The sequence below is a fragment of the Echiichthys vipera genome (assembly GCF_963691815.1).
Source record: "Echiichthys vipera genome assembly, chromosome: 6".
NCBI classification, from domain to species: Eukaryota; Metazoa; Chordata; class Actinopteri; order Perciformes; family Trachinidae; genus Echiichthys; species Echiichthys vipera.
The window spans coordinates 13,438,917-13,453,159 of NC_139831.1; the positions used below are offsets into that span (position 1 = coordinate 13,438,917).

The following is a 14,243-nucleotide window of genomic DNA, read 5'->3' on the forward strand; positions in this document are numbered from 1 at the left end:
AGTGTGTCACGTATAGTGCTGCAACTAATGATTATTTTTGACTATTTTCTTGATTAAGCGATTAGTTAAATAAAATAAAATGTCAGAAAATGGTGAAAAATGTGGATCAGTGTTTCCTGAATCCCAAAATATCTGCGTCAAATGTCTTGCTTTGTCAGCAATTCAAAGATCTTTAGTTTCTATCGGAGGAGGAAAAAAAACGAAAACATTCACAAAAAAGAGGCTGTAAACAGAGAATTTTTACTTTTTTCTTATAAAATCGCTAATTACAACAGTTGCCGATTAAATCAATAGTGGACAACTAATCGATCATGATTTAACAACTTTTGAATCAAAACGTGATGACAGTGGGGTTGATGTTTGCACAGTGCCAGGCCACTGTTACAGGAATAATTCTATTATAATCCACCCTGTCTTCACTCTTTTACGCTAAACTAAGCTAACCAACTAAGATAACCAATCTTATTGTCTAAGTCTACAAGGAAGTGAATAAGCGTATTTCCTAAAATGTCTTGTGAAGCAGCAGCTCATGAAGCAGATCTCTTCATGAATAATACCTGAGAGTTTTCTTTCTAAACTTTGAATAGCTGTGTGTTTAGTCATGAATATTTAATATTGGATTGAAATAGTGATAAATCCTCAGTTGCTTTTGAAGAAGGCTGTGTAGGTAAGCCTACTACTGTCAAAGCTGAACCATTGGCACTAAAGCCACATTTTCGTCTAACAACTTTTGGTTGTACAGTAGTACCTTTAGGGCCGTATGTACTCAGATATGTACCCAAACACTCGATCTGTTTTGTGTTTCCACCGCAGACAATACTCTTAAATGTAGGTGGGGTTATTACCAGATGGTAAGAGCTGAGAAACCTTTTCATTCCTCACTGGTCCTCTAACCCTATTTCCTCTTTTCCGACGATGCAGAGGAACCTCTGCACGAGTCGACTGCAGTGTTTCTAGCTCCACTTTTAGCATCAGGTCAGCGTATTATGTACCTCGGCAGAGGGGTAACAGAAAAATGAGTAGGAAAGGAGCAGGTCTATATCCACAATTTCCGACAATGGAAACGCAAAATTAACTGAACTGAGCCGGACTGCTCGCTGGAAACATATATGCCCTACTGTATAACCCCTGTCTGTCAGTGTGTGTCCTGTCCAACTGTTAAACTATGTCTCAATGCAGCAAGCTTAAGTGTCAAATAAATATGAAAATCTATAACACTATATTACAATAGGGACAGGATGTGAATAAAGAAGGGTTAGTAAATCAGAAGGCTCTGTAAGAGTCGGCGTAGCAACAGGCCGAGTCACAAACAGGCTGCGTCAGACTATATGTTCTGTAATTGGCTTCTGCGAGGTGACAGCCCATTTATGACGCTGGGGTTAACCGATCTTAGCTAACTGTGGTGTTAAGTAACCACAAACAATGCACTTAAAGCTCATTTAAAGGAAAACGTCTCCCCCATTTCAAAGTTGCTGTACATTGAAGTCAATGAGTTTGATCCAAACCTGTGAGTGTTTTCCTGTAGAGATGGAGGAGTTACTTTAGATATTTAAGATGCTTTTGTTTGGATTGGAACAATTGTTCATAAATATCTATTCATATCATTTTTCTGTCCCTCTCACATTGAGAAGTCTTTTTTTATTCAAATTATTAACCAATAAAGGTGAATCTCAAGATTGAGGCGAAATATTATTTGCAAAAACAGAATAAGTGTAATTTATTACTCTGAGTGGTTAAAACTGATATTTTTGTTGAGGGTGTGTGTTTCACAGAGGCCTAATGGGCTTAAAGGAGATGTAGGAAATGATTGGACACATCAAGGTATTTGTGTCTGGACCCAGGGCTGGGGTATTGCCTAAGATCGTTTGATACAAGCGTCAATACAATACCTAATTATTCATAACAAAACCAAACAGTACTTTATTCAATACCTTATTTTAACAACACAGCCGGGCAGCAGCCATATTTTATTTGACATTAATAAAATTCTCATCGGGAACCGTCAGATCAAATAATAATTCAATTGGACTAAACATTTTATGCCAGTTTTCTATTTTGGATGGCACCAATAAAGCTTCAACACACATATCATACGATCATATCTCATCTTATAGAAACAGAAATGAACCAACTCACCATGTTATAGTGGTTGTTGGCACTCCAGATGTAAGGACAGCTGCCGGCACAGAAGTTGGCTTTGTATCCTTTGGGCTCGTGGATCCACTTCCAGTTGAGGTCCCGTCTGAAGTCGATGTAGAGCGAGCGCAGGCAGCAGCCCTGGTCTGAGCCACTGAGACACATGGAGAAGAAAACATATGTACAGTTCATCGTCTGGGGCAAGGCTCAAAGTTGGGTCATGGGAAAAGGACAACGGATCACCATTTGAACGAGCCATCACAAGGTAATGACTATGCGAGGCTGCCCGAGTTTCCCCTGCAGTGCGAGGTAGTCTAAATAAAGCACCGCACGCCTGCCGGCCTGCAGTCTAAACACAGGGTCAATATTGTTCCCACACAATTGTCTGAACAGTTTTGGGTTAGGAGAAAAAAATCCACTGTCCACCACAACTAGATTTCAGAATTATAAAACTACATGTCAGTGCTGTCAGCTAGTCACACATAACACACATAAGGCTGGTCGGATGCCTACCGGGAGCAGGTTGTGGTGTCTGTGGCGGCCGCCCTCTTCTTGCGGGTCTTCTTGGCCGGGTTGTCCACTCTGTCACTGGGTAGCACGGTGAGGATGAGGTGCGGCGTCTTGGTGCTGAAGTCTGCCTGGCCTTTAACCTGACCGGGCTTTCTTATCTGACGAAGCTGCTCATCATCCACACCTAAGAGAGCAGTGGAACAGTTAAATAGGACGTTTTCTCAGTTTTGGATTCTTCGTCCACCGTTTATGGAGGTTAAAGGCAACACAAGGTGAGTAACTGATATAAAAATGATCATTTTGAGGGTAAAGTATTCCTTTGACCTGAAGGGAAATATTTATGTTTATTTTTTAGACATTTCTTGAAGCTTTGCTTTTTCCTTCTTCAGGTTTTGAAACACTACTCAAGTAATCTGAACAAGGATCATCCCTCGTTAGTGGAACTAATCCCAATAAATCTGTGACAAGGATTTGTGAGTAGACACTGCTTCGTTTTGGAGGGTCACGAGCCAAAAAGGTTGGGAACTTCAGAGTTGATAAAACCTTTGAATTCCTACAGTTTGCACACTTTAGATGCTGGAAAAATGTGGTAATTCATATATAGTAACACACTATGGCAGGGGTTCCCAGACTTACAACAGATATCATGAACTCACAGCACTGAGAGTGTGAACACGTTTTTCAGGTCAAGGTTCATGAGAAGAGAGAGAAAGGTAAACTGTTTAAAACGGGGGGTGTGGGGTTGGACGCAAGTGCGGACCCAGGGGTGTCCCAAAGTGATCCCAGAGGGATAACCACAAAATTGCGATAGCAATAGATAGAAAAGGGGAGAAAAAACAACAAAACTGTTTAGAGCCATTACAGCCTTCCTTAATGAAATAAAGCACTAAGATGATAAACTAAAGCACCGCTTCCAAGCAGCTGACACAAAACCAAAATTGTCCAGGAGACCCAGAAAACACAGAATTAAAGGCAAGACCTTTGATAATCCAAAAGGCTGTAGTCACAACAAACTCTCCAGCACCCCTGGTATACACTAGGAAACAGGAAATTGACAACAAATATTCAAAGTACTGAGTTAGTGTTTGTAGATACACTAACAACAGGAAGAACCTCTCACTGCCTCTGATGGTGCGATAGGCAGCACAGAGCACCAGCCGGAGAAGGCGAAAATCCCAGATAAGAGCTTGGTCCAAAATGTCCCTAGCTGGGAGCCAGGCCCGCTCCTCAGGACCATATCCCTCCCAGTCCACAAAGTACTGAACCTCATGTCCCACACCATGACTGTTAAATATCCGCAAAACTGTGTACGCTGGTTCACCCCCAACCAACCTGGGTGTAGGCTGAGGCCTCCCTGGAGGTGCTAGTGGACTGAAGCATACTGGCTTGAGGCGGGAAAATTCTCATGTAACGGGGGAGCGGGAGGTGAAAAGTGACGGGGTTAATCCTTCAAATTATCTTAAAGGGACCAACGAAGGGAGGTGCCAATTTGCGGGACTCTACCCACAGTTGGAGATCCCTCGTAGAGTGCCACACCCCCTGACCAACCCAATAGTTAGGGGCTGGATTGCGATGACACAATGTCTTGGGGGAGGCCGTGGTCACAAAAGATATGCTTAACTACACGTTTGGTGGTCTCAAGGGCGGAAGGAGGCTTTGGGAGGGGGATGAAATGGGCTGCCTTTGAGAACTGAACTACAACAACCATAATGACCGTGAACGCTTTAGACGATGGTAGTCCAAGCAAGGGGTACAATGGGCTTTGGAGAACTGTCACTACCTGATCACTCGAGAAAGGGTCTCTGGCTTAAGATTCTTCAATGAAATAGGGACAGCAATAAAACTAAAGTCCTAATTAAGCAACAATAAAAATTTGCAAACCCCAAAAAGCACTGAACCTGTTTGAGAGAGTGAGGCTGAGGCCACTCCTGCATCGCTTTGACCTTGCTTAGGTCCATTCAGATGTGATAATGAATAAAGGCAACCCCTTGGGGGTGTAGTGCCTGGGAGGAGATTAATGGAACAATCATAGGACCTATGGGGAGGAAGGATGTAGGCCTTCCGTTTACTGAAGAATTAATTAAGTGTGGCATACTCTGCAGGAACCCTGTTGGTAAGAAGAGACATGGAGGACGATGGATCAGAAGGAGTCAAGGACTCAAGAGCCCCAAGAGTCATGGGGATCGATGGCGGTAGAACAGGTGAGACCTACTGAACTGGGAGATTTCGAGGCAGCTCAAGACCCAAAGGTTGGAGTTGAAAAGAGTATGACTCCATTATGTTAGATGCACAGTCTGGCTCCCAGCTTAGCATCTTCTCAGTCCTCCAACTGATGTGTCATGGATGTCCCAGATTGAGAGGTAACTGAGGTGCATCAATAAGAAAAAAACTTATTCTATTCTGTGTGAATACCAATACAAATGAAAATGGGGCAGGGGGACCTTCTCAACTCTACTGGACAAGAAGGATCAAAAATGGGTAATTTGAGATCAGGGCCAGGGTCGAGTCCATAAAACTACCTGCTGCTCCTGAATCCACAAATGCCAAGGTGTGCCAGTGTCCATCTAAAAATAACTCAAAGAACAAGAAAGTTTAATTATTGGCCACAGGCAGGAAATTATTAAGACTCTGCAGGACCTTTCCCTGGTCTGACGAGTCTACTTGCTTCCCTGCGTATCGTATTTCTGCATTGAAGGGCACTAGCGAATGAATTGACCCACCCTCCCGCTGTATAGAAGAAGAAGAAGAAAAAGAATTCCTTTATTCGTCCCGCAATGGGGAAATTCAATTTTCACTCTATTTTTTCATTTTACACACACACAGGCCCAAAATACACACATGCACAGAGAGGACCTATATACATGCAACTAATTGAGAGATGTTAGAGCGAGGGGGCTGCCAGTGACCCGAGCATTTGGGCGTTGAGTGACTTGCTCAACAGCACCTCGGCAGTGCCCAGGAGATGAACTGGCACCTCTCACAGTCCACACTCCGTTCATGGTTCACACAGAGACTCGAACCAGCAACCCTCCGGTTCCCAGCCAAGTCACCTATGGACTGAGCTACTGCCGCCCCAAAACTATGACCCTGACGTGATTTGAACACGCATCCTTCTGATCTGGAGTCAGACGCGCTACCGTTGCGCCACAGAGTCTGAAAAACGATCATCATTGTCAAGGGATCTCTTAGGCAGGTTAGGCCTTTCACGCATGGTAAACTCCTGGACAGGTGTACGCTCGTTGCACTCACAGATTCTCTTGTCAAGTCTAACTGCCAATGAGATTAAATCCTCAAGTGAATCAGGAACCTCACAAGAAGTGAGCTCATCCTTAACCTTCTCAGACAAGCCATGACAAAAAGTGGTTACCAGTGTTACAGGATTCTGTATCTGAAGTTTGGAATTGAAATGAAAATTAACCTAAGAAGGCGTTTGGCTGCTTCCTGGCCACTTACATTGTGGTCGAACACCCCTTTCATCTCTGCCATGAAGAGGGCAGAGTCAGCGCAGACAGGAGTCTGCCTGTCCCACAAGGCGTAGCCCATGAACGGGCTTTTTCTTAAAGAAGGGCTTTATATATATGCTACCTGGGCCCGATCTGTGCTAAACATGGAGGGTTGTAACTCAAACACTAAACTACATTGGCTGGTAAATCCCTTACACCTCCCTGGATGCCCTTCATATAGGACTGGGGTAGCCAGCTTGGTCTCCTGAACTACCACAGGACAGTGAGGTGGAACTGGAGGTGCTTGGGGAGTTGTGAGGTTTGGTGCTCAGCGATAGCATGCAGCATTTGCTCATGAGAACCTAAAAGGGCTCCTTGTGCAGTGATAGCCTGCCCCTGTAAAGCTAGTTTATCACTGAGGTCCAAAATCTGAGAAGCGTAAGAGAAGGGGTCCGCTGTGTCGGCCATTGGAAGACTCATTCTGTCAAGGGGCGGAAACAACTAAACTGTATAGAGCCACTACAGGCTTTCTCAAAGCTGCAGTCGGCAAGTCCACCGGATCGAGGACAGATTTCAAATGTTTACAACTCTCTCGACCCTCCCCCACTGCCAACTAGCTCCTCCGCTCTCTCCAATAGAGGACCCGTCAGTGCGCATGTACCAGATTTCTGTGAACGCGCATGTGTCTTCTCTCATCGTTAAATGGCATGGAGTATACGCAACATGGAGGTAGGCCGGCTAACTTACTCATAGATAACAACTGCTTACGTTTCATAAACCAAAAGGCTGGAGTCACAACAAACTCTCCACCACCCCAAGTATACACTACGAGACAAATATTTACAAAGTACTGAGTTAGTGTTTGTAGATACAGTGACGACAGGGTAAACCTCTCACTGCCTATCACACCTGGGCTGAATCAAAGCCCTCAGTGCCACACACACCGTACTGCAGTGAGTTGATTCACTCACCACTCTCACTTAACCCAAAGATTGAGAGCCCTCACAGCAGTTAGCTCTGCAAAGAAGAACGCTCTTCTTCTATTTTAATTAGGAAAATTAATACACATATAACAGTGCTATGCATTTTACGGTTGTGCTAACTGGTGACCCAATAAAAATTGACTTTGGGAGAGATTGAACTGTGGTTTTATGGTTTTTATACTCCAGTGTGTTTTTCTGGGAAGGCTGTAGGACATATTTGTTTTTACAATTGTTGCAATGCTGAAAAAATATTACATTACATAGACAGAAACACATATACAGTCTACAGTCTGTATATATATATAACTGCATTATATATATATAAAGCAGTTGTTTCCTGAGCTAGGAATCTGCCTGATTGAATCTGATTTCATGTTTTCTTTCTGAGCTCACAACAAGCCCCTGCTTGTCTTACATCAGTATCAAAAGTCGACATTTTTTCCAAGTGGTAAAAAAACCTGTCTTGGCTCGGCTGAGTGTAATTCCTGAGTAAAGTGTCGTAATTTGGGGCCTTTAATGAAGCAACACAGACAGTCTGACATTCAACAGGTTCACAGTGTCTCCTTTATTCCTGTACGATGGGGTGTACGTGGTTCATGAATCGTTTTTGGAGGCGCCTCACAGGAGAGTCTCCACTGTATGTTCTCATTTTGTGACCTGCAGGGTTATTGCTGGGCTGATAAATCTTCAACAAGTCCTTTTAATGTCCTCATGAAGCTATTTACAACCAACCTGTTTAATTTGTCATTTTTGGCCTTTGGGTAAAACTGAGGCCAAGTCATTTTTAAAAGTTAGTTAAATCTGGCTGGTATGTTTATTTATTTATTTATTTATGTATGTGTTGTGTTTACCTGAACACATGTGGTCCAAACACAACTAATGCAGACCTATCGTCCAAAAACCTCCAACATCTACAGAAACATCACTCTCATATTCAGGCTGAATCTTAAATCTCAGTTTTTCCCTGAATGTCTCTCGATGACATGAAAAAGCTTCTCTGGAGCAGGAGGTTAAAGTCTGCATTTTCCCTTTAAGTAAAAATATAAATACAGTTTAAGATTTCACGAGGGGTTAATGTGAGCCTCAGAAAGCTGCTCAAATCACCCACTTACATATATATATATTTATATATAGACCAAGACCTGGTTAACATAACGTGTGCAACAAACCTGCAAAGAGAGCCTCCAGCTCCTCACTCTTGTTGGGAACAATGTTATTGGTGGACGGGACGAAGGTGCAGCAGGGACAGTGGACGCCCAACTTCAGGCCAAGGTTATTCTCTGATCAGTAGAACGGACACACATTTGAGATCAGCCGATGCAGGGTTAGGGTTGAAGTTCACTAACACTTTATATATATTTATGAATCAGTATGTGAAAGTGCTGAGGCGAACCTGGATCTGACACCCAGTCTTTGATGGTTTCGGTGACCTCCACAGAGATCCAGGCTCCCTTTGCCTTCAGCTGAACAGTGCGGGAGTCAATATAACGTTGAGTGGAGGTGCTCTCTTCATCTGGCTTCAGCAGCTGATACAACACCCACACACACACACACACACACACACACACACACACACACACACACACACACACACACACACACACACACAGATATTTCACATGACACATGAATGGCACAGAGTCATAAAAACCAAGAACAACCTGCAGATCTTTTATTGGGCTCATATATATACAGCATAATTTGAAAATGTATTGTCATAATAGTCTTATTGGCCTGATGACTAAATACATGAGGGAAAATCTACATAAAACAATTAATCTAAATGGTATTCCTGTTCACACCTCTGCTTTTTTATACTTTAAGGGGCCTGAAGTGATTTTAAAGAAGTTGGATTCAATGTCTCCTTCATAATTATTGAACAAATTGTGTTTATTTGGATGTTAAAGCTTAAAAGTGACATTACTGGTTTATCGGTCCTGCTGCAGATGAGCTGTTGTTTACCTGATAGATCTCCACTCTCTGCTCTGAGGCCCGGGCCTGCGGGTTGGGAGCTCTGAAGATCCTGAACTCAGCCTTGACCAGGGTGCTGTTGGTCAGGTCTACTCCACTGACGTCGAAGTGGACCACTCTGTAATGGGGGTCGGGGGCTGCTGGCTGTACCGCATCTGGATGAAAAAAAAACCAGAACAAACATAGAAAGTTTGACTAATGATCCAACAACATCTCATGCCTTCTCCAACAATGCTGTATTTATAGAATCGGTTAAAAAGCTGATGCATTGTCTCAGACATAATTACTGCTGATGAGCGTCTCAAACTAAATTACAGGATTGGACGTAGTGAGTAAAAGCCTCTGGTCTTATGTTTAATATAATTGTTGCGTTCATGAGTTTTACTGTATGAAACATCACCCCCAAAGTAGGCAGTTGTGTAATTATGTCCCCTGTAGTATCCAGTACCATTGATCTCAAAATCTCCCAAATGAGGTCCATCAACATCAAGTTTTGTTTCTATTTGTGAGAGAATTCGCCACAATAAAGATGCCTTGCTCAAGAGTACATCTACAGCAGCTGGTGAAGGAGGACGAGGTGCAAACTGACACCTATCAGTCTTATAAAATACAGCTCGGTATAAATATAGGAATATAGCTCCTGTACAGACAAAACTACCCAGACAAGAAGCATATCTAGTCAGAGTTAGAAGAACCACCTGGACCAGATATATTACTGATTTATCAATGATTCAGCACTTTCACCATCAGCAAAGGACCATTTTGCCCCAGTGTTGAAATATTGTTAGTACAGTGTAATTCCTGAGTAAAGTGTCGTAATTTGGGGCCTTAATGAAGCAACACAGATATATTACTGATTTATCAATGATTCAGCACTTTCACCATCAGCAAAGGACCATTTGGACCATTTTGCCCCAGTGTTGAAATTTTAATTTTACTGCTAATACTCATGTAGGCCTGCTATTATTTAAATAACACGTTGAATGCTGCATTTGAGTGCTTTTTAGACACTTTTACTTAAGTAGGATCTGAGCACTTCTTCTAGTGGGAGCCTGCTGATGGAGTTGAAGCCTAATCAGTCAGTCTTTCTTCCAAATTTGTGATAAAAAAAAAAAGGGATTAAGTTGAATATAGAGGCCACTTCTTTCATAAAATATTAGTTGCTACTTTCACCTCTTCCGTCCCCTAAACCTGCATCAAAAGAAGCAACATGAGAAGTAATAATCCCTCTTTCAGGTCACTAATATTTGGATACATTCTGGTTCTTGTTGGACCCCGGACCACACATTGAGAACCTCTCATCATACACGGACTCACTTGTGTCGGAGCGGGGGGGCAGCATGTCAATCCTCTGCACCTCTTTGGCGTAATAATCCTCTTCGCTGCTCTCGCGCTCGCATGCGGACTCGCCCAGACGCGCGCGCTCCTTTAGCAGCTCCCGTGTGCTGTTGTAGAGCAGCATGACCTCCGGGGGCACGGAGCCAGGCGGCGGGTCCTCGTCCTTTTCCGGCGGGCTGCGGATGCGGAGCTTGCTGAGGATCTGCCCGCGAATCGCCTCGATGCGCCGGGACTTCTGCGCGTCCAGGTTGATGGAGTGGCACGTGTTGAAGCCCTCCACCAGCAGCACACCGGAGAACCGGAGCAGCAAGAGCAGCAGCGCGAGGCGGGGGAGCCACATTGTCCGGTGAGGAGACGGAGGGACAGAGATACTCTCTGACCGGCCGAGCAGGAAATCCAGTTGAAACTATTGCGTTCACTGCCCTCCCCAAAAAAATCAAGAATGAAGAAATGTGTGCGTAAAGTGGTTCAAAACATAAACCCGAGGCTTCAACCAATGCCTCCAAAATAAAATAAAGCTAAAAAAAAAAAAAAAAATCCAATATCCAGTTCTAACAGATTATTTTGGTCAAAACCACTTTCTGTGGAAAGGAAAACCACATCTGCTGACTTTACATTTATTCTGCAAAGGTAATTGTATAACATTCAGACATGCGCCTGCATATTCTAACACAAGAGACGCATTTCAATGTATTATTTTGAGTTTAAATTTAAGTTATTGAATTTAAAAGGAACAAACAACAACTGCTTGCACACGCCAAATTGACATAACCCTACAACCCAACTCCACTGTAAAAACCTCACATTTAGGGATCGGAAATGCGGCTGACGCTTGAATTCCAGTCCGGTGCGCTCAAGAGCTCCGGTGTTGTCCCTTGGGCCGGTGCGTGCGCGCTTTCCGCGTGTAAAAGGTGAAGATTGGGACTATTTAATTACTGTCTGACCAATAAGTTAATTGTATCCTTCTCCGTTTTCCGTCGTCCATCCTCGGATAATGCAACAGCTTTCAGGAGAACAGTCATCACAGGAGCTCAGCCCATGTCGCAAATCCTCCAAACAAAAACCTGGAGCTGCTCACTTCATCTGATGCAGCGCGGTCCCCCTGCTCTCACCTCCGAAAGACCCATCTGTGGAGCGGAAAATTGGCCCATACCCACCTCTAGAAAATCTGGTTACAGTTTTTTTTCTTTTAAAACAACCAATGATGTCCTCTCATTCCCCGGTATAGGTAAACAGAAAGCAGCCTGCACTAAAAACGTGGAAAGAAACTGTTGATTTATGTTGGAAAAACCATGGTGGGCCTGTTAATCCCCCTCATATAAACATAAAAACACGGAAAAAGTCAGACGACATAAAAAGACATGACGCAGAGAACACGTATGAAAGAAGTCCTTGTGCTGGGAATTAAAAAAAAAAAAAAAAGAGGAAACTTTACAGTAAGTCACAGATGATCGGTCTAAAGGAGCTCCAGTCTGAAGGCTCTGCTGAAAACCCTGAGGCTGCTGCAAGATGTGACTCCATTATTCTGCAGAAAGATCCTCTGGGAGAAATGCTCAGACAGAAGGGAGGAGGAGGAGGAGGAGAAGGAGGGACTGGATGGGAGAAAGGTGGTGGGGCGGGTTTCCACCGGAGTGAAGAGAGTGTGTGATTATCTGCCTCTCTCTCACACACGTTTTGCAATTTCTTCTCTCCACAAAAACGCCTGCGCCCCCCTCTCTGCAGGTAAACACCCCCCGAGGACATGTCAGACTTAATGCCATAGTTAGTACATTTAGGTGAATGTGCTTATTCACGTTCTTACAGAGAATCAGAGGAGAAGATTGATAACTTCACCCTCTCATGTCTGTACAGCATATATGAAAGTATCCGAGCCAGCAACAGGTGTTGGCACGCGCACATATACTTAAAGTATTCATGGAGTTAGAAACCTAGAGGTCTATAGATATTAAACAACATAATTCATTTGATCACTATCTTAGAAAAAATGCTATATACACAAAATGATTTGTCCTAACAAACTACCCTCCTTTTTTGTATTTTTAAAGTTTCATATCTGTGGAAAACTAGAATCCTTATTAAAAGCTGTATTTAAAAAAAAATTAAAATACACCCACGGGGCGTTTTGAGCGGTACAGAATGCAAGTATGGCTTTTCCATTAAAAAAAAGCCGTCGGATTATGATTATTGATCTTTTTCTTTTGACGGGTTTGACAATGACTTTCTGTCACGTTTTGTTTACATTGTTCCAGCCAATAGCAGCCGGCATTGTTGGTTTCCAGGGTTGTCTGTTGTTTGGTGCAGCTACTGTAGGTTGGCACAGGGTTATTTGTCCCAGCAGCTGAGTGACCGGAGAAGGGCAAAAACCAGAGTCAATATAGGCCAAGCATTCACTCCATGGACTGAGATAAAGGAGTTCAACGGCATTAAAACGTACGCTGAAATGGCAACGTTTCTCCTTGATCGGTAAGCTAGCTTTCATGTTTACTAAGCTGTAACAGCACACAGTAACTCTCTCGCTCTGCAATACTTGTTTTTATGGTGCGATTTGCTGGAGGAGATGGGTTCAAACTCATCACCACTGACCAACCTGGTGACCTGAGTGGTGGAATTATTTCTTCTTGTACGATCTTGAGACACTAGATGGCGGTTTTATACTCATTCTCCATATTCAACCTTTATAACTTAAAAACAATAAATTGGCAAAAACTATTAGATTATTTAGGCATTCAGATGTGTTCCCTTAGTTAAGCAGCAGACCCCATGCTGTTTTTGTTTTTCTTCTTCGTTCCTTTTTCTGTTTTACTGTCTTCGCACATTTGAATGTATGTTATAATTATTTCTACATTTAGAAAATACATTTTTGGTATTGTGTGTATAACACTGGGACACAACATAGTGATGTTCAAATTGAATCTTTTCAATAATAAAAGGAAGCTGTAAACCAACACTGGTTAGCTTAGCTTAGCTTAGCATGGCCTAAACACCAGGTACAGGGAGAAAATTATGCCAAAATTTGCAAACCAGCACTTTTAAAGCTCACTAATAAACACGTTAGATTGTTTTTTTTTTGTTTGTTTTTTTATCTCTACCCTCAACAAGGTGTAAGGAAAGCAATTTAAAAGAGTTATTTCTCTTGACAACTTTGTTGCCAGGACTTTGCTAGGTGACCAGTTGAGACAGGACGTTCCCCATAAAAGGCCAGTTGACTTTTTTAAACAATGTTTTTTAAATTCAACAAATAAGATATCACATATTAATTAGTGAGTTTTTCAGTCAGCTAACACTGTCCACAGTAGATTCATGTCTAATGTTACCACACAGAGGTCAAGAAGCATTTACCAAAACATCAAAAATGATAAAGTAGAAGAGGAATACTGCATCAGTCCAGTGATTTCACATCTTGAGGAAGGACCTGAGGGCGATTTTCAGCCTAGACTCACTCATAAATCCTATTTTAAAACAGCCAGTCCACTACACCATTCTTATTTTTCCGTATTTTACATGATCTTCTGTTAGCACCTTGTACTTATCGCCTGGATGTGCGTGCTTCTGTAAACCTTTTTTTGCATTATCCTAATTTTATTAACTCCCTCCACAGCACATCCCTTTTTTATCTTTATCTTTTCAAGCTTTCAATCTAGGCCCTTACTTCCCTCTCTGTTCCTCTTTCGGTCTCATTGTTAATTACAGCTCAGAACTTGGAGAGGACTGTTAATCTGTCAGGGGTGGTTTTTATTGCTGCTCTGCTGCCATCCCATTATACCATTATTATAGTTGCGGGTGCAGGCCTGTAATTGCTCTAAGTAGAAGGGAAAGGTAGGAGGCTGCCTGGAGGCTTCTGGTCAGGGCACCCCTCCTCCCC

The 14,243-nt window shown here is 42.9% G+C and overlaps 1 protein-coding gene across 1 annotated transcript in view; it reads right to left on the minus strand.

Moving 5' to 3' along the window:
* Nucleotides 1-11,854, minus strand: part of tgfb5 (transforming growth factor, beta 5) — a 12,356-nt gene extending 502 nt beyond the window's left edge. Inside the window, exons 1-7 of the mRNA XM_083915416.1 lie at nt 11,186-11,854; nt 10,361-10,799; nt 9,035-9,198; nt 8,466-8,598; nt 8,242-8,352; nt 2,650-2,830; nt 2,137-2,290 (exon numbers count right to left, since the gene is read on the minus strand). Coding sequence (XP_083771542.1) covers nt 2,137-2,290; nt 2,650-2,830; nt 8,242-8,352; nt 8,466-8,598; nt 9,035-9,198; nt 10,361-10,721 — 1,104 coding nt within the window. The 5' untranslated portion in view covers nt 10,722-10,799; nt 11,186-11,854. The remainder of the gene's footprint in view (nt 1-2,136; nt 2,291-2,649; nt 2,831-8,241; nt 8,353-8,465; nt 8,599-9,034; nt 9,199-10,360; nt 10,800-11,185) is intronic.
* Between the last annotated feature and the right edge of the window lie 2,389 nt (nt 11,855-14,243).